At 34.4% G+C, this 21,397-nt stretch overlaps 1 protein-coding gene across 24 annotated transcripts in view; it reads right to left on the bottom strand.

Moving 5' to 3' along the window:
• LOC149534980 (tRNA (guanine(26)-N(2))-dimethyltransferase-like) overlaps positions 1–21,397 on the bottom strand; it is a 116,182-nt gene that overhangs the window by 43,901 nt on the left and 50,884 nt on the right. For 14 of the 24 annotated variants that reach the window (XR_016357757.1, XR_016357756.1, XR_016357764.1 and 11 more), the window contains one exon: positions 1,260–1,388. The exons of the other annotated variants lie outside the window; for them this stretch is intronic. Coding sequence is in view for 8 of the 14 variants with exons in the window: in XM_089806557.1 (XP_089662683.1) it covers positions 1,281–1,388 (108 nt within the window). In the remaining 6 variants the exon portion in view is untranslated. The remainder of the gene's footprint in view (positions 1–1,259; positions 1,389–21,397) is intronic. 24 annotated transcript variants of the gene reach the window in all.

Raw genomic sequence — 21,397 nt, 5'->3', positions numbered from 1 at the left:
ATTGGATGGTCCTAGGACTCAATTGAGAGGAAAAGTGAAGTTTATCCCAAAGCCTTTCAATATGGTTTTTTGCTTACCATTCCGAACCCTATCTCCTAAATATCCCTGGTGATTGCTCATTTCTAATCATCAATATATCATCCAAAGACGAACTTTTGAAAGTTCTTAAGATCATTGAGGAAGCAATGGATACGTGACATGTTTTCTTTTTATCAGCAGATACATGACATATGTTGCTAGACAAGGTTTATATCAAAATTACTAGTTTTAAATTGGTAAATTACCTTTGAGAAGAACATTGGATATCAGACCTACAACATCAAGAAGCACGAAAAATGAATCTTGAAGAATTGGAAAATGATTTCTAATATGGGGAAACTTTTATCCATAGTTGCTACGACAAAGAATGGCGACCATATATTTGTTATAAATAATTGGAAAAAGAATTATATACACAAAGTATCTAACCTAAAAAAGGAGCTAACGATGATTAAGAATAGCCTCAACAAGGTCATTCAAGTCAGTTATATTCAAAACAATGCCTTGCATTCAAATTTTAATATGCAGTTGAAACATTTAGATAAGGTCATGATGTCCATTATCTAGATAAGAAAAAGAATACTCTTGTTATGATGATCATGGAAGAACCTAGAACTATAACTAGATGTAGAAAAATGAAATTTAATGTAGAAGAAAAGAAAGATCTCTCAGAATTTCTGAAAATGCACAAGAAGTTCTACAAATTCGTGATAGAGGCTACTAATATTTTGACGCACTTGTACTTGGGTCTATGTGGTTTCCTATTTTTCTCTTGCATTATAGTTCATTGATAGGATATTTTGTTATTGCCGTGTAGGCTTGTGGGCTGCAAATTTTTTGTTGCTTTTATGTTATTTTTACATTGTTATTTGGGCAAATGAAAATGATTCTAAGGCATCTTTAAAACATGTTTTATCTTTGAATTAAAGAAAAAACTAATCCTAATGAAATTGCAAAACAAATTAAGTAAAATTTTAATCACAGTTCAAACACAAAATAAATATGGGCATAGAAACAACTTATGAATTTATAGATTGCCATAACATTGTAATCATGTAATTAATAAAATATCTACATGCAACAATGAAAGTCAAAGAAATATAAATCAAAGAGGTTAATAACCTCGGATATCAAAATAACTCAAGAAAAGTACATTATATAAAGAAACTAAGAAACTACATATCATAATCAATCCATAGGAATCCTCATAATTTTCTTACCAAAAGGTTGTTGTAGTGTAGTTACAAGATTTGTGTGTAAGCTTTAGCTATCTTAATGCAATCCCTAACAGAGCAATTGGTCTTGATTACATTTGCTGTAATATGTGATCGACTTGCAACATACCCCTCCTACAAAAACGATCAGGAAAAAATAGAGAAAGAAATCAATCTACACAAAGTTTATGGAAACACCTGAGGTATTAATTTCTCACCATTAATGATTTAAAATAAGAAGTATGTACTTTTGATTATAATTTAAATAAAAACCATTATATTATATAACTTAATCATGGATACATGTTTATGCTACCGTTAGATTCCAAGAAAACAAGTCACTATTTAGTGTCTTTTATCATCCATAACTATTATCATATTTTTTCTATGTTCATATCACAATAACTAGAATTCTTTACATGTAAATGAGGCAAAACAAAAAAGAATATGTTTATCTTCTAAGTTCTTGGGATAGTATATGACAACTACTAGAGCTATACAATATTTTAGAGACAACCAATTGTCTATGTATAGCTTGTCCTATCCCCCTACCTTGTTGGCCAATATTTTAGTTTGCCAAAAATAGCTTATGCAACTTTCACTAGCTACTGGTTATTGCAATGCACATTGATAAAGTGTGGAAATCAAGTCATCACAACTCTATGGATAAAATTATAAGCATAAACTCTACTTGAAAAATTTGATTGCTCTCCTAAATTTATTTGTATGAGTAAACTCATCTCCACAATGAAATATGGTATGTCTTAAAGTTCTAGGAAGATGCAGTTAAAGTTAAGCCTTGCTCTAAATGGGAGCTTGTTCAAGCAAGGCAGCAAGGGGTAAAAGCCTACACGTTGAAGAAGTAGGGCTTTTTCATATGAGATAGCAGAATCCCACTCAACACATACGCAAACAAATGAAAGCATTATATGTATAAAAATATAGTTTCATTGTTAGTTTAGCAAGGGTCACCTTCCCCCTTTAACAATGAGCACAAATGATTCAAATCATATCCAAAGAGGGGGTCAGCCTGCAATAACAAGTCCTGCTTTCTGGCCAAATTAGAACAATAATATGAACAGTTTTCACAGGATCTTCACTTTCAGACTCCTATAACATCTAAACCATTTAAAATTTGAAGGTGACGCAAAATAGTGATTTGTAAAATTTCATGTGTGATTCCTAAAATGTTGTTTTAAAATTTGAAAGACACGATTCTTTTACGTAGCAGGCAACATTTTTAAAAAGTAGTGTTTTATATCGCCATGCATAACTTTGTTCCCATAAAAGATAAAAGTTGAACTTTTATACTATATGTTTGTAGCACTAATATATAATACATCAATATTTTTTCATTATTCTTTACTACATATATATTTTGTAATTATTATTCTAAATCAGAATAATTGCAATTTGTGATGAGGTGTATCTATTGGCAACTAAGTGTTGGATGAGAGTACAAACGTTACATATTGTTGGCAACATATCTTATTGGCACAGTCGATTGGTTAGAAAATCAATTTTTTTGGAGTTAGAACATGAAAAATGTCTAAATCTAGAGAAGGGATTCAAAATACAAACAAACAATTTTCGTCAATGACAATAGCAAAACTATCAGATGCGCCTACAATTTTGGATATGTGGAATATATAGTGTATATATGCTTCAGGCATGGTCACATATGTTTACGTGATAATTGGCATATGTTTTCATAGAGCAGAGTGTAACTAGCATAGTATGATAGTAGTACATAACATTTTGGTGTGATCAGGCAAATTGGCCTAGCAATTTGAATGGTTTCAACAATTCAATTGCTTGGGAATGTAATGACAACACGATATCCTAGATGTTGACCCTATAATGGTGATTCGATGTTGTAGTTGTATTAAACAAAGGAGATGAAAGCTCCTTATGTAGATTTACAAAGACAATGTTTCTAGAAAACAATCGAGAACTAAGACAAAAATAGAAATTACCTAATAAACTAAAGACTAACTAAGATGACCATTAAAGAAACATAATAATATTCTAATACCCTCCCTTAATGATCATTGTCTAACTAATATCTTTTGGTCACAAATTCTTCAAAACATTTTGCTGTTGGTCAAACCCTCCCTATATCTGCAAATGTTAATGACCAAGTAGCCAAAATTGACCCATGAAAGAACAAAAAAGGGTGCTCCCTTCTTCAAAATGCTTCGCAACAACAAACGAGCCTACCACTAAGCTGAGGCTGCCACTAACCAACCCAGAATCAGAAAAACATCTGACTAGAAATCATCACAAAATACTCAACCTAATGTTGGATAATGAAGCTGCTCTTCCTTGGAGACAAAGACGAACATTGTGGACAGCTAGCACGATTTTGAGGAAAAATTGGCAAGCCCTCCAAACTTTGTAGGTGAGCATGACGCTCCAAAACAAACTAAAAAAAGCCACAATTTTTTAGGAGAAGAATAGATGAAAATCAAACACAATTTTTGAGGTGAAAAATCAATCAAAACCAAACAAAATATTAGACACAGATAATAGAATACAAAGCTTTGTTATAGAGGAAAAACAGTAAAACCCAACAGATAATTTTTTAGGAAAAAATTATAAAACCACCGGATAATTTATGATGAAATAATTTAAAATTATAAACCCACAAAGGAACCCCACACAACTTTGCCAATTACAAAATCAGATCAGATGCAAGCTTCATTGCAGACTAATCAGACATTGTGATGTCAAGTATAGTCTCTTATTATTCTGATGCTTTCATTGTAATCTGACAAAGTGTAGAAGGTGGAATTAACCTTCATTCTTGAGCTTGTGTGCTCTTCTTCTTTTTTATACTCCTAACAAGGTTGAAGACCACTAACAAGGTCTAGTTCTCCAACAAGGACTAATGTACTAAATGTGATGTATTGACTCCTAACAGGGTTAGACCTCTTAACAAAGAACTTTTGTATTAGCGCATAGTTATATGTACCATGCACATCAGAGTTTTCCCTTGGCAAGGGTTTCCTCAGAAAAAAATCATCGTGTTATGAGATCTTTATTGTTCTATTTTTTACTTTCTTGTACTGTGATGTGTAGATGTTTATGGTTAAGTTGCAAAGTAATAAATTGTTTTGAAAGTGCTGCAGAACTAATTCACCCCCCACCCCCTAGTGTGTTTTGATCCTAACAAGTGTCTCTTGTCACAAATATGAGTTTCTATGCATTTGAACTGACTTAATTTTTGTTGTTATGATCTCTTGTTATCCATGTCCTAAATAACATTAAGATATTGAGCTATTGATCTCAGTTGTTGTGATTTCTCCGATAACCTTTTTGGCCAGCTTTGTGTGTCTATGGATGAGTGGGTGGGTGTGTTTGGGTGTGTGTGTGTGTTGGGGGGGGGGGGGGGGGGGCAGAGGAGGTACATGTGTATGCATGCACACACATGGGTGTAGGGGTGTGTGCACGCTTGTTTGTGTGTGTGTGTGCATGTGTGGGCAGGTGCAGTTGTGTGTGCATGTTTGTGTGTGCGTGTGTAGGTATACAAAAAATACATGTACGAAGTGTGTGAATAAATATAAAAGGAAGATAATAAGTGCAAGCAATAGGTGGTGTAGACTGTATGGTAGAGGTGGGTTGTGATCAAGTTGCAGAGTTGATAGATTACATCAAGGAAGTGTTGATAGATTCATGTTGCTATGTGTTTGGCCAAATTTGTGTGTATGTGGTTGGGTGGGTGGGTGTGTTTGGGTGCGTGTGTGTGCATGTGTGCATTTTCGTGTATGGGGGGTACATGTGTGTGCACATGCGTGGGTGCAAGGGTGTGCGTATGTATGTATGTGTATGCGTGCATGTGTGAGTGGGCACATGTGTGCATGTGTAGGTATACAAAAAATACATGTACGAAGTGTGTGAAAACATATAAAAGGAAGATATAAGTGCAAGCAATATGTGGTCTAGACTGTATGGTAGAAGTGGGTTGTGATCAAGTTGCAGAGTTGATAGATTACATCAAGGAAGCGTTGATAGATTCGTGTTGTTGTATGATAACTACTAGTTGTCTCATATACATAGTGTTGAAGACATCTGTTGGCTACATTAGTTACACTTCGCTTTATCTCTCAAGGGCTGCACTAAGTTAGTACAAGTTGGCATTCTTCGATATCTACATAGTTGGTGACAAGTTCGGAATTGCATCACTCTGCAACAAATTGGAGAATCATTATTATTGTTGAGATTCGAAAACATAGCCCAGGTTTGCATTATTGTATGCATTGTTTACCATGTTACTCATTATCCTAGAAATATAAGACTGCTTATATATTATCAGCATTTGAAATTCTATGTTATATTCAAAAAGAAATCTGGGATTGCTTATAGGTTACCAACATTGATATTCTGGGTGTATTGCATAAACCTTGTCTTGTATTGTTTCTATATCTAATGTGAGCTTAAAATCAGTTTTTACATCTACATCAAGAACCAAACAAACTTAGAACCACTTTGCAAGAAACTATTCAAAAGAATTACACTCATTGAAAATCAAGAAAAATAGACACTAAAAAGGGGCAGCCTCTTACAGTGGTATCAGAGCTAAAAATCTTATCATCCTTAAGGGTATGAAGTCAAATGCATCATTAATATTACTTAAGAAGAAATAGGTCAAATCTTAAACTCGACAACCAACTCAAAATTGAACAAGGGTACAATTCATTTATGACTGAAAATGCCCCATAGGGATGGAGAAAGAGCATAACAAAGTACCAAAAAAATTATAAATGAATTAGCTAGAGGACAATGAGAGCTCAAAACACTTTAAAGTTGATGGCAGCTCTTATCACACAGCACTTGGTTCGAACTAGATCGAACCAGCAGGCAAAAATTGGAACCCTGGTCGAACCAAGATCAAACTGGACCAGAACTTCGAACCGGTTCGAACTTCTGCAGGTCCGGGGGGGTAGAGGTATCCGTGCAACTTAGCTTTTTACAAATCACGATTTTGCTAAAAATGCCTAGAAAATTAGGGTTTAAATCCACTTTTATGCATTTTGAAGCCACTTTTTTGTATTTTGATCTATGAATATGCATTTGGGGAAGTCGTTTTTGCATTCACAAGTCAAAAATGACTCAAAAAATGCATTTTTTGGCCACGTTTTTGCAAAAACAGCTCAAATTTTTGCATTAAAAAGTCATGTTTTTGTTCAAAAAACTCAAAAAAAATGCATTTCCAGCCCATACCTTTGATCAAGAGGGATTGTTTTTGAGTTTTAGATGCATGATATTGTCTTTGGAGACCATGCATTTGGCACTTTCATGTCAAATTCGACCCTTCATTGCTCATTAATTTTTGTTAAATGCAAGTATAGACAAAGTCAAGAAGTTGTTTGAAAAATCGGATTTGAGAAAGAATTGGTCTTCAAGTCTATAAAACTTGTTATTTTGGCTCTTTAACCTCCAAGTAAGTGGGCATTTTCAAACATGCTCATCAATCCATGCTTAACTTGCTATTTGCATGCATATTTTAGCTTGAAATTGCACATTTGTCCATATATATGCCATGAAAAGTGCATTTTTCCTTTTAAAATGATGAAATCTCTCATTTTAATACTTTTGGAATTTTCCCAGATTCCAAATTCGAATTTGTATGTTGAAGTGGCTTGCTTGTTGACATGTTTGAGTCTTTTGCCAAAGGTATGTGTTTGTTTTGTGCTCATTTTTGTGCTTTGTGCTTGCTTGTTAGTTTTCTCCACTTTGGAGAAGTTACAAGTTCTTTCTCAAGAACTTGTTTTTGCTTCACTTCATGCGAAAGCATCATCACGTTTCACTTCCATTTTCCATGTCACAACACATCGCATCTCATCCGACAAATGCGATTACATGTTTTCCATCTCATTCACCACTCACACATGCATGTAATCCCATTTTCACTTCCATTTTCACTCATCTCACTTTCCGCATCCATTCGCACGACATGATTACACGAAATGCCTTACATGTAATTGCATCTCAAAGGTTCGATTTTGATTAAAAGTCACTTTTTGAAAAGTCAAAAAGATGTCATGTGCATGTTTTCGCATGTACTTTGACCTTACTTTTTCTCAAAGGCATCTATAAAGTTCATTTTACCTCAAACTTGATTAATCCCATTTTTCATTCTCGCCTCTCCAAATGCATTTGCGCCTTCCATGAGCAAATACATGTTTTTCCACTTCCCATGTCATTACATGTTTTGCATCTCTTCCATTTGCACTTGCATGTAAAAGCTCTTCCACCATTCGCCTTCACTTTTCATCTCATCCTTCATCACTTGTTGCATGTTGCATTTACATGTAATCCATTTTCTGTGCAATGACATCTTGAAAGCCCAAGTCACATTTTGGAAATCAGTAATCTCCATTTGCACGCATTCCCATGCACCAAGCACTTTACTTCAAAAAAAAAAAAATTAAAAGTGCTGATGGAAAGTTGTTTCAAGTTTACATCTAGACATCGTCAAGAAGGTTTTCAAAGTGTCAGAGAATCCAGTTTGTGTTGATCTATAAAAGAGAATTCACGACCACTTGAGCACAAAAAGCTGGATCACATCAAGTTTTCTAATGACAACGGATAGTTCATCAAAGAGAGTCAGAGGTTATCAAAAAACGCATCACCAAGTACAAGGCTCTTCAGAACAATCCCTAGGATTGTTTCAATTCTCTTTCCTCTTTCTTCTTCTTTTTGTTTCATATTTGTAATTGAAGAGGATGTATTACATGAAAATGTATAATTACATGTAATGCAAGTTACATGTGTATGTAAAACATGTAATGCAAGTTGCATGTGCAATTGCATGTAACCCTATATTTTCTCTTTTAGTTAGACTAGGTCAAAGTTGATTGAGTTGCTCCCACTTTTTCCTCCACCTTTTCTCAACTTCTTTGTCTATATAAAGGAGTGCCCCCTCATTGTAAAAATCATCTTTTGTTGAATGCAAGAAAGCTCTGCCAAATTTGTGCAAGCATAACTTTGATTGTGTAGTACAAATTTGGGAGAAAAATGAATAAAAGAAGCAATTGGATTCGAAGCTTTGACTAGAAGCAATTGTGATAGAGCAAATTAGAAGCTTTGACTGAAATTTGTGCCTATTGTCTTGATTCATGTTATTATTGTGTGTTCAATAAAAGAGCATAGTGATTTAAGAAGCAATTGGAGCCAAAGCTTTAACTGGGAGCAATTGTGGAAATATATAGCTAGAAGCTTTGTCTGTAGCTTATACTTCTTGCTTCATTCGCAAAATAGTTTTCTTACTTTTAGGAGTCTTTGTGCCCTAGTTGTAAAGCTTTTCATATAGAAGTAGGACCGGGCATAGAGCCAAATCGATACATTTTCAGCTAACCTTTGAGTTAGTGAAGGTTTATCCGTATCACTATTTCCAGCTCTTGATAGAAGTGTAGTTAGAGATTTACCCTGCCCATTACTCGCTCCACAAGTAAGTGGATTCTTTCTTGAAAGATAAGAAAGGATATTGGTAACACCCATTTTACAAAATCTCTCGACTTCTTGCTTACCTTGAGTTGCTCCAAGGAACAGTGAGAAGAGGGAGCCTTCCCTTTAAGGTAGCAGAGACTGTCTCACACGTTATGGCTGGTCATTCTATTTTGCAACTAGATTTTTACTCAAAACTGTCGGTTGCAAAATATCCACCCAACAGGTGTCACAAAGATCTTACAAGATTCCTCCCACTGGACAAAATGCATGAAAAAGTGAGGGAAGAATTAGAGAATTGGATTACATGCTCCTTTATCCATTTAGTGAGACGCAACCGGTTGGGCTCCAAGAAAGTTGAGGACTTGGTCTTTGTCCACACCAACTTGCATCTTTTGTCACATAAGAATGATCATTACAAGAAAGGGGCAACAAAGCTTTGGGATGTAGCCCCTAAGTGTCCAGATTTGGATGCAACACTTCATAAGCTTTCTACACGTCAGAGATAGTGATGATGATAGTGTGGCATGTGATGCATCTAGCATAATTAGAACCATGTTTGGTTCAAATGATCTTTCAGCAGTTGGTAATGATGATGAGAATGTGGATTTTCTTGTGAATCCTTATGATTCAGACTCTGATGCAAATTAGTTGATTGAATCTTCAATCATTAACTAAGTTTCTATTTTATTGAAATGGACAAGCACATATTGATATCATATGAATTTTGAGATATCTTAAATTTTGATAAAGAGTGAAGTATCAGTCATTGTTATTGAATAGCGTCGGTCAGAGACTGCAGTTTGCATATGTATGTGCGTGTATGTTTTACATGCACTCACATACATATACAAACCAATCTGATAATATATCTTAAATCTGATCATGCACTTCATATCAAACTAAGATGAAAATCTGTACATGTACATACATTCGATACCAAAACATGATGGTCTTATAGATCGATCCAATATGCCTCTTTAAATGAATAACATATCAGTCACAATTAGTTAGTACTAACTAATCTGATCCTGTAGAAGATCAGATTAATTAGTTAATACTAACTAATCATATTGGAAAATCATGACTCTTGATATTGAAAGATTGTGACCTATTTTGGAAGGCGTCCATTGGAATCAATCTATATGTGCACCGATGGTTGTAGTATTGACATCGAAATTAATAAATGCTCAATACCTTCAGCAGCAGATCAACATATATCATATTGCTCATTATCATTTGTATTCAATCTGATATTATATCTTATCTATATTGCATTTGCAATCTACAGAGATTAACATATTGCAGATCGAGACACGGAGATTAACATATTACAGATCGAGAACCAGAGATCAACATCATTGCAGATTGGGCTCTTACATATAGGGTGAATCACACATACTGAAGGTATTAAAGATTGAATATATTATTCAGTATTGATAAAGGTACATCTGCTCTTATACCTACAAATAAGAGTGCAAACATTATTAGTAAAATGTGATTAAAAGTAAAGAAACATATAGTCTGATAGAAGTTTAATTCATTTACAGTCATACTATCAAATGATTTGTTTTTGTATATTTCTTGCATTTCTTTGCATATATATCCACTTCTAGAATATGCTTTGGAATCGGTATCTGAATCGATAAATTTAGTTTGAGAGTAAAAAATTGAGAGGGGTGGAGAAGAGCTATTCCATTTATGATCAGGAGATGTTGGCCACCATTCATGCATTGGCCAAGTTCAAATCTTATTTGGTAAGGTGCAAATTTGTGATTAAATTGGATCATAATAGCATTAAGTATTTCATGACCCAAAGAGATCTCAATGATAGGACACAGAAAGGAATTACTAAACTACAAGCCTGTGCCATTGACATTGAATACATCAAAGGGAAGAAGAATGTGGTGGTCAATGAACTCTCACAGAGACCACCTGTATCCACTGATAAAGATATCGACTGATTTGAGGGAGATGATTATAACAGGGTATGCAAAGGATCAGTGGGAAACAGGCTTGATTGAAGGTGGATGGCGAATGATGATCTCATATTTTATAAAGGCATAATTTATCTAGTGCCCTCTTCACACATCAAGGAAGTGATCCTAAGAACTTTTCATGATGCTCCATTGGTTGGTCACCCAAGCTTTGAGTGCTACTGGATCTATAATCTAATCCAAGCACAACTTAACAGTTAGAATACTACTGGAAACTCTACCCGAAAATTTTATACATGCCCACTAGAATTGGATGCATAAATTAGAATTGGGTATTTGTTATTAGTATTACTTTACAAATTTACCATGTATAGTTACATGACTAGAACTTCATAAACCGATTTTAAATTTGGCGCAAAAACTCAACAAAGACTTTGCAAATTCAAAAATTAAATAAATTTAGAGATTTTTAGAAGATTTAACACTTATATTGTGTATTCTTAAATAAATAAGTCTTTAAGACAATAACATCTTCAAATAGAAGCTACTTTCACCACATAAATATAAACAGAAGACACTTAGTAAATGCAATTTATAGGTGAAGCGAATAAGACACTCATGGAATAAGAAATCCATGGCATCAAAACAAATATTAATACTAGAATTATAAGACTGGCTCAGAGGAGGTTACATCACTCGTCTGAACATCATGATAAGTCATGCACTGGCATCTAAGATGGGCCCTAGATGATAATGTAGCCATGATATTTGCTTGTATCTCAATGACGTGTGTGTATATGTGTATATTCAACTGAGGAATTTATCTGTAATTTGTTTTTAAGCCTTTAATGTTGAGAAGCTCATTAACAAAGAGTGTTAAAGTATCATGATAAATGGTAGTACTCTATTTTGACTTTAGCTAGGATACTAATAGACGTGATTCTTCTATAAATGGTCTATGCAAGGCATGATTGACACATTGGCATTATGAAAATTGCTTTTCTTGCCAACTATGACATAACTTGCATTTAGCGTTACAAGGACTATAGCATGCCTACTTTATTTGTGGCCATCCTTGTAAACAAGTTGTCCAAAGTACTAAACAACATAACCTTTAACTGCGGCTTTGACTATAAATATGCGGAGATTTGCAAAAAGGATATGTATTATGTAAATTTTTATGATCATGAATCATTATTGGCCTATTGCTTGCTTAGACTTTTAGTTTGATGGGGGTTTTGAGGCAATGCCAAAATCAGGTCGAGGGTAGCATGCCTTGCAAGGGAACTTAGAGGCAACACTCCCAGCGGGATATACTAGAATAAATCACACAGAATTTGTTTGAGCTGTGGACTTCTAGTTTGAAATAATAACTAATTGTAAATCTGTTTGTCAAATCCAATTAGCTATCAAGACTCAAGCTACCTATCCATCTTCTTCAATGTGTTTTCCTTTATCTACAATTTAGTGTCGATATTCAGAAGTTAATTGTCAGTTTCTCTAGCAGATTTCCAGGGAAGTAGTTTTTATCTTCACAGCTGTATAAATACAATTTGATCAGTAATGACTAGCATAAAATTCTTCTGTTTTCACTGTTTTATTTCTACTGCAATTCTGTTTTATTTATGCTGCTCTGTTTTAATTTGGTATCAGAGCAAGGTTTGAAATCTCTATGGTGCTGCAAACAAAGAAGTTTGGAGAATGTTGAAGCTGCAAAAATATTGCAAAAGGAGGTATGGCCTGATAGAAGTTGCTACTACAGTCAAACACCAGCTGAAGTGCTGGTCTCATTGGTGAACTTTGAGGGCAAGGAGGCAAAGATAAGCCTTAATGCAAGACAGAAGAGTGTTGATTGCACCAGTGGTCCCCAAGGTGTAATAAACTGGTAAAAGTTTCTCTTTTTTATTTTTTGTGATGGCCAATCTCACAAATTCTTATCTAACTGAATCAAATAAGTTAGATGGTTCAAATTATATTAATTGGATGTTCAAGATGCAGACTTCAATGAAAAGGGTACAATGCGTGAAACATTGTAAATGATACTAAGGCCAAACCTACAACATTACCAGCTGTTGTTTAAGATTGGAAGAAAACAGAATCCAAAGCTAAGATTCTCTTGCACATGACAGTAAAGGATTCAATAATCCTTCATATGAGAGACATTACCACCACTTCTGCAGGTACATGGATACAAATACAAACCAGAACTCTGTTTTTAAAGAGAAAATTACTTTCAAGTGAAATGGTAGTAAATGAAAGAATTAACGATTATTCATCCAGACTTAAGGAATTAAGGGATAAATTAACTAATATTGGTGAACAGGTCTCTAGTATTGATGTAGTAATAGTCACATTGAATGTAATGATTAGTGATTATCAGGTTTTCACTACTAGTTTGCACCTTCTTTTGAGAACTTGGCAAGTATCATTCTAAGAGGAGAGGAAGAAGCATACAGACAGGAGACTTCAAAGTGCAGATTCCGCTATGATGGTGAAAGGCAAGAAGCTATCTAAAGGAAAGCAATGGTCAAAGAACAAAGGAAGAGGTAAATTTGACAACCAAGGAAATAAAGAAGACAAAAGGTATCATAACGAGGCAGCATCCAAATCAAATTTAAAGAAAAATAGAAATTGTATTATTGTGGTAGATTTGGGCATTATGCTTATGAATGTTGAAGAAAGAAGTATGATGAGTCCAAAAACAACAAATTTGAAGGTAATTATATGAATGGTGCGGATGAGTATTATGTCCCCAACTATAATAATTTATGTTTGGGACAAATTACTAATGATTTAGGTCATAAGAGACTTCTTTGTGCTAAATTTATACGCTACATGAATCTGGATAGAAATCGCATACACTATTATCAAACACTTCTGGCTAGTAACTCAAATGTAACAAATGCTAAAGATTATCTTGAGTGTTGTAATCATTACACTCAAGTGCTAATATAAGTATAGTGAGCACATGTATGAGATATTGTACAGTTCTCAATGTCTTGTCTAACTTATAGATATTAGAGCACTTGTATGAATAAATAATGAGTTGATGATTTGTCAACTTCCCACATCCTTGCCTATCGATTCTCAATCTTGAGCTACCATACATCTCCCATAATAATGAATCTGACTCCTTATTTGGTGTCTCTTATTCTCGTATATTTTCATAGAATATTAATGCAGGCTTCTTGACATATGTCAACCCATATCAAAAATATTGAATGATATGTAATAATGAAAATGATCCTTTTTCTAATTCAAATGAATATTGTAGACTTGGGGATCTCTAGATGTTCTTTAACAAAAAACTGCTTGATTATTTATTGATAATATAATTTAGTTTACCCCATACAAAATTAATTATTTAATTAAATATCATTTTAAACTCCATATTTCCTTCGCATTCAATACATATCTTATGTCAATATATATCCTCCACTTAGTCGATACTAATATTCTCGGTATCTTGAAAGGGATATCGGGTAATCAATAAGCTTAATAATTATGATTATCTGTCACTTCTCTAAGTTGTTGTATTTTCAAACTCCCCGTCTTCAATGCATTGTTGTGCAACCATAAGTATCAAACTATATCACCAAAATCCTCAGTATTTAGCATTTAACCATAGTAATTGATAAGTAGGACTCAACCATACTCAGAAATCTTTATTGAACAATTACTTGATATTAGTTGATACTACCAATAGATGATTCGACATGAGTCTTCATTGTTTCTTCCACTATCGCAGATTGCATCCTTTGAGCAGTATCATTTCTCATATCTTCTTGTGTTCAAGGTTGACTGCTATTTCCCTTTTGCTAACATATTATTATTCTACCTTTCTCCTCTAATTATCCTCAAAGTTCTTTGTCATTTCTGTTCTTTGATTCAGAATATCATAGAGAGAGAATAATTTATTAAATCACTTTAGTTTCGAATGATAAAGTCTATAGTGGATTGATTAAAATCTGGAATGAATATGAAATTTTCTGAACAGTGCCCTCGTATTTCCTTTCTCTCATCATTTGTATCCTCCCGAGGTCTTTTCCCAACACTGACAATATTAATTGATAACGTGTACTTATAGAATAATCTTTCCTCCTTCCTTGCATATGCCTTTATATCTTAGTTGGAATGAACAGGCACATTGGAAGAGGTGTGACTCATGCCTATTCCTAGTCGCACAAGCTTTACCAAGGAGTTACCTTTTACTATTATGCTTGCTGATAGTATTAGTGTCATACTTGCTAATCCTAAACTTTACATTGTAGTTCTCAGCATGTTTATTGTCGGCAGCTTAACTGTCTGGGTCAAGGATATATCTGCCATTATATCTTGTTTAAATATACAATGCTTAGTTGCCTTATTAATGGTCTATATTATTAATATATTTATATATTTATATATTGAACATACACTAATATATATTATATACATACGCATATATACTAATGTATATTAATATATCATTGTATTCATGTAATAATGCTTCTAATCTTGATCAATTATATATATATATATATATAAATATATATCAATTATTATTATTATTTCAATGATATTTTATATTATTCCCTTAATTATTTGTTACATACATTATTCTCTTTTTCCTTAATTACTATTTTATTTAACTTTATCAGTGTGATTCATTACTCCATTCTACTCTAGATAAGGGACATTACAGTCCACCCTGATCGAGCCTAATTTTGCCTCGGTTTATGAAATAATATTGGATAAGTGATGAAACATTAACAATGGTATTATAGAATATGAAAGCTGAAACTCCTCTCCCTGAATCCTGCTTGTTTGAACAAACGCCTTTACACATCTGTTCTAGTATGCCTAACATACCTCTCCCTTCCCTCGTGAACTATCATATTCCTAATCTGACTTATTCCTCATGTTTCACCCCTCTTACTATAATTTCTGTTTGTGAAGCTAACATCCAATAGATCAAAATATGCAAAGTAATGAGAAAGCATCTAAACCTCGCTGAACTTATTCATCAAACCTGAAGAAATGAAGTCAACCACATATGATTCATCAAATAAATAAATATACATAAAAGCTAATCAATAAGAAGAGTCCGCTAAGCATAAGATGGGAGCTAGTATGTATTGAATAAACGATGATAGGGAGCAGGTTAAAGTTTCAATGACAGCAGAGATAATGGATATCTGGAGAATTAATATCAGAAACCCTTCTTCAGCTGGAAGTCATCGAAGATCAAAGGTCTCAAAGTATTTAGAACGTCAATACAAAGTTTAATAATAATAAACAAATCTATATACGGTAACCCGCACGAGTAAATAGAGATGTTTTAAATTTAAAAATACATGATGATGGACTGAGAGGTTTGAAAGCGTAAATACATGTGTTGAGAGATTTTTAATTTAAAAATACTCGTGCCTAACACTTATCTGCTATTAACAGTAATAAGTATCGAACAATATCTCTAATTTGGGTATCGTTATGGTTTGAGAATACAATGCATGACAGTATGAAGTTTGCAAGCATGCCTTTCCATGAGATTAAACAAGGGAACATGTCAGTGGATCAGTAAGAGATCAGATTATTTGAATTCAGGCAGTACTCATGCTATAATGATGATGATATACTCCTTACTCAGCATTTTGTCCGAGGTCTGAAGGACTCCATAATAGGAGAGGTTCAAATGCATCAACCTAGGACACTTATCCTTGCTGTGGAAAAGGCCCGGATCGCAGAGAGTAATTTGGCTAGGGGGTCCAGTGGTAAATCAGATTCTCAGAACCATAGTGCATGAACTTCAGGACAAGATGCACAGTTTACTCAGTCCTCTGAAAAGGGCCAAACCCAGTCAGCACCCTCGTAGGGCGGTCATGGTCACCAGAAGTGATAGAACCGTAATCAGTGGGCTAAGAGTGGACAAAATTCAGGTGCCTCATGGAGGAAAGGGGAGGACCAGAACCGTGGCCAGAAGTCTCAGTAGGATCGCCCATCTTAGAGTAGTCAGCATAACTCTAGCAAGGGAAGTGCACCCTATTATGGTGCTTCTCACAGTGGACGTAGGCAAGGTTCCTTCTCAAAAGGAGCATTTTTCTCATGCAGTCAGCTTGGCCATAGAGTAGTGGAGTGTACCTCGAAGATTCCTCCAGGACCTAATACAGGTGCAACCAGATCGGAGCCTACAGTGGGAGATACGGGTAGAGCTCATTGAGTTTTTGTGGCGGTTGATAACCGTCAAGCTGAGCACCAGGGTACCGTAGTAGAGGCTACAAGTACGTTGCATGGTATTTCATCTTTAGTATTATTTGACTCAGGTGCTTAAGATTTTTTTTATTTCACCATCTCTTATTCAACGATGTGGGCTAGTGGCAGCACATTAGGTCGATAGGTGGAAAGTCGAGCTAGCCACCAGATCCAAAGTTGCTATGGACTCCTTGGTCAGTGGCTATGTTTTGGATTGGGATACCCTATCCACCACAGCGGACCTTCACATCCTACCTTTAGGATAGTATGACATTGTGTTGGGAATGGATTGGTTAGCCACCCTTCAGGCAAATATAGATTGTCAGCATAAGTCAGTGCTTTGTGTTGACAACTCAGGTGGGCAGGTGGAGTTTTTAGGGGTCCAGAGACCAGTCTCACTTAGGATGATCTCAGCTAACCAGCTGAAGTGGAGTGTGCAGAAGGGACGTCAGATGTTTGTAGTCTCTCTCAGTGATCTTCTCTCCTATCTATGTCGACAATACCCCAGCAAGGTTACTTTTTGCAGAAGTTTTTTCGCAATACAACAATGAAAGCATTGCGCAGCTTGCACTTCTTTTTTTGACTTTCCATTGTGTTTTTTGTATGGCTTCTGTTCATGCTGTTCATAACTTTCTGGATCTGGCGGCTCTCATTTGTGAAGAGTTTATGGAAGCTAGGAAACCGTTTATAAGTCGAACATCTTCTGATGGCTGGCTTCATTTTTCTCCTACAATACTTCTTACAGATTGTTTACATGGACTCCTATCTACTGGAATTGTGTTCATATTTTGGGCGCAATGTCCATACGGAAATACTTCAAACATTTGGGGGAAAGGCAGAATTTAGAGAGAACATGATGGGAAGCTAATGCAAAAATCGGAAAGTGATTCATAAGAGTATAGCGATGAAGAATAACTACAAACGCATGTATCACAAACCAAACAGAAGAAACAATTGGTGAAAAAATTGAAGTGCTAATTAATACAAAGTTCCAAAGGATATGCCACAAATGATAAATCTAATCGTTAAAAGCTTATGTTAAAAAGTTACGCTAATATTAGTAAAAGGAAATTTTAAGGTGCAATTACAATAAGAGGTTCGATTATTAGTCGTTCTATTTACATGCACGGAATTAGCTCCAAGTTAATTAATTTTTCAAGGAAAAAAACTGAATGGTATGATTTATTTTTAAAATCTATTTTTATACATTAATTTCGAATTTCTGATTGGTTAGACTTAATTTTGCTAGAGGTTAATTATTTTAAATTAACCAAAATCACAACAAAATTCTAGAATCTTCTCTGCCACTTCATTTCCCTCTTCATTCTGAAAATTTTAGATTCTTCTCGGCCACTTCATTGCAGATAGTATGCACTCTTGTTTGCTTCTGAGTGTCACTAATCTCATTGAAATTTCATTAGAGGAAGGTTGTATACATCTCAGAAACACTTTGGGTTACTTCCTGATAATTTTTTGGTATTAGACATGTTTCTGCTTTATGTGTTCTTGGAGCTCATTCGCATTTTGTAACTTGAGGGTTCTTAGTCCTCCTCCATACTCATTTCAATGATTTTCTGTCAATGGTCATCTATTTAGATTTCTCTGCTGGGAAAATTCCCTGTGAATGGTTGCCTATTTGGATTTCTCTATTGGGAAAGTTTCCTCTTGAATCAAAACTCTTGCAACCACAAACCCTTGTGTCTTTTAACTATCAAGGCAACGGGCGTCAGGATTCAGAGTATAAAAAATGGAGATGGCAGCCTACACATTGTGATCTTCCCAGGTATGATATTTGATATGACTTGTCTTGATTGTGGGTATTTTGGTTTAATCTTGTTAATGTATGGACTGAATCAGGTTGAATGTCACAGATTTGTTGGAGACAGTGAGGGGGAAATAGTGATGTTTGTTGGGGATTCTATCAATTGAAACCAGTGGGAATCCATGCTCTGCATTCTCAACACAGTGTAGTCTCAAAAAAGACAATCCTTTGGTCATTCCAAACATGGCGACGCCACTTCTTTTGTAGCTCAGGCAAGTGCGTTTTTGAATTTTTTTCAAGAAATTGAATTTGTGTATGGCCTTTTTTTTATTTAGTTGCTGATTGAGTTCTTCCTCGTGCCTTAATTGAAAATTCAAAAAGCAGTTATGGCGGCCAATCTATGCAGGATTACAATTGTTTGTTTGAATTTTTCTGGACACCCTTTTTGATCGAACAAGGCATCATCAACAGTGGGAATAGCACCAAGAAGATACTGAAGCTCTAGTAACTTTAACTGCTGCAATACCCACAATCGCACTTACGAGTTTCTATTTCCTCAATCCTCTCTATTTATCTCATGTGCTTGATGAAAGAGCTAAAATATAAAATGACTCAATTTATTGACTCAAATTTTCTGGATACATTTGGATACATACAGAGTTGATACTGAAATGATACGAACAACTTTATATAGCCTTATTTTTCCTTACAACAACTACTTCCGGGAATAACTTCCCAACAACTATAATGAACTAATTTATTTATTTAATCTAATCTTAGAAACTAACCTAATTTAATGTAATAAATCTAACATTCCCCCCTTATTACATTAATCCAACAAATCTAACATTCCCCCTTATTAGAAACTAACCTAATTAATGTAATAAGTCCAACATTCCCCCTTATTACATTAATCCAATAAAAGTGAAAGCCTTCACCAATATTATTCCTCTGGAAACTTTGATGAAGCTCTTTCACCAATCTTTGAAAGTAGATGTTCTCTCTACAACTTCAGGTTGCAAATCCTCATCCTGAAGTTGACTTCATATCCCAACTTCAGACTGCAAATCCTGAAGTTGTCTTCATAATAAGATTGTTTCCACCTCCCTTACACAACAAGACATAGTTCCTCTAAAATTTCACATCTCCATGGAGTGTGCCTAATGCCTCCTTTGGTGTTGCACATGAGACATCTTTCCTCCGATTGTGTCTAATGCCTCCTCAAGTGCCATAGAAACAATCACCACTAATATGTTTGCACATGGACACCTTTCCTCCGAAAGTTAACATCTCCAAGTGTCTCTAATGCCATTCTTCAAATCCCGCCCCCCCCCCCCCCACACTCCATAGAAGGACAATCACACAACCAAGCCCCCTCTTTTCTTCACAGACACAAATCTATCAAGTCCCCTCTTCTCTTCAAGGATGAATCTGCCAAGCACCAGCTTTACGGGACACAAATAGTTGCTTCCCATGTGACAATCATCTCTAAGCGAAAAGCTAGCTCGAGATGATAAAAATCCACCAACCTCCATTGCCTCCAACCTCCTATCTTCAATAAAAAATTGTAGAAGATCTCATCTACAAAAGCTAGGGCCTGGTCATCTAAAATCCATTAAAAGAACTCTTCTCCCCATTGATCAACAAGCTCTGATACCAAACGAAAGAGATAAAATATAAAATGACTCAAGTTATTGACTTAGATTTTTTGGATGCATTTGGATACATACAGACTTGATAGTAAAATGATACTAAATGTTTCACATTGATATGTGAACAACTTTATATAGCCTCATTTTCCCTTACAACAACTACTTACGGGAATAACTTCCCAGCAACTATATTGAACTAATTTATTGTTTAATCTAATCTTAGAAACTAACCTAATTTAATGTAATAAATCTAACACTTGAGAGTTTCCTAGTGGGCCTGGTACTACTTTTATCTATAGAAGCGATCAATACAGGTCTGTCAACTGTAAAAGGTCAATATTTTCATCCCCGTCTACCTAGGAGGGTCCTAAATTAGTTGGGCACTTGCTCAATGATCGAAGCTTCTCTAGTTTTATGGTAGGATGCAAAAAGAAGACAAATATTACAGTTTGGTTTTATGTTTATATTCAGATCATACATTTCCCTCTCTGGAGGATCAAGAAGCAATGAAAGATCTAGAATTTTCCAGCAAATATTTTCACTTTTTCTAAAAAAATTATAGAACTGTATGTTAGGACTTCAGCAAAAATGTAAAACTTATTCTCCATGTTCACAACACTTATATTAATGAAATTTATATAAAATTACAAATTTTGAAATGAGATTAATACTTTAATTGTTTATAAGTTATAATATGTCTAATAACAACTATTTGAATATTCACCATAGTATGATTCTATTTCTATGAATTTAAAACTCGTCTCAAAAATAAATCTAAATCGATTGTTAAACTATTTTTATTAAGAACCATTATTTATAATTTCTTTATTAACAATAAATAAATAAAATATTTTATTTATAGCTTTCATAGGGAATTTGAAATTTTATTATTATTTTATTAGAAATTATAATTTAAAAATACTTTAAAATAGAAATTAGAAGACAAATTATGGTTTTTAATAAATATAAATGAACTTAAATAAAATATTTTATTTATAGCTTTCATATTGAATTTGAAATTTTATTATTATTTTATTAGAAATTATAATTTAAAAATACTTTAAAATAGAAATTAGAAGACAAATTATGGTTTTTAATAAATATAAATGAACT

Source organism: Cupressus sempervirens, chromosome 10 (genome assembly GCF_028749045.1).
Source record: "Cupressus sempervirens isolate cs-2001-9-10 chromosome 10, ASM2874904v1, whole genome shotgun sequence".
In the NCBI taxonomy this organism is placed as follows: Eukaryota; Viridiplantae; Streptophyta; class Pinopsida; order Cupressales; family Cupressaceae; genus Cupressus; species Cupressus sempervirens.
This window is presented reverse-complemented; position numbering and strand designations above follow the sequence as displayed.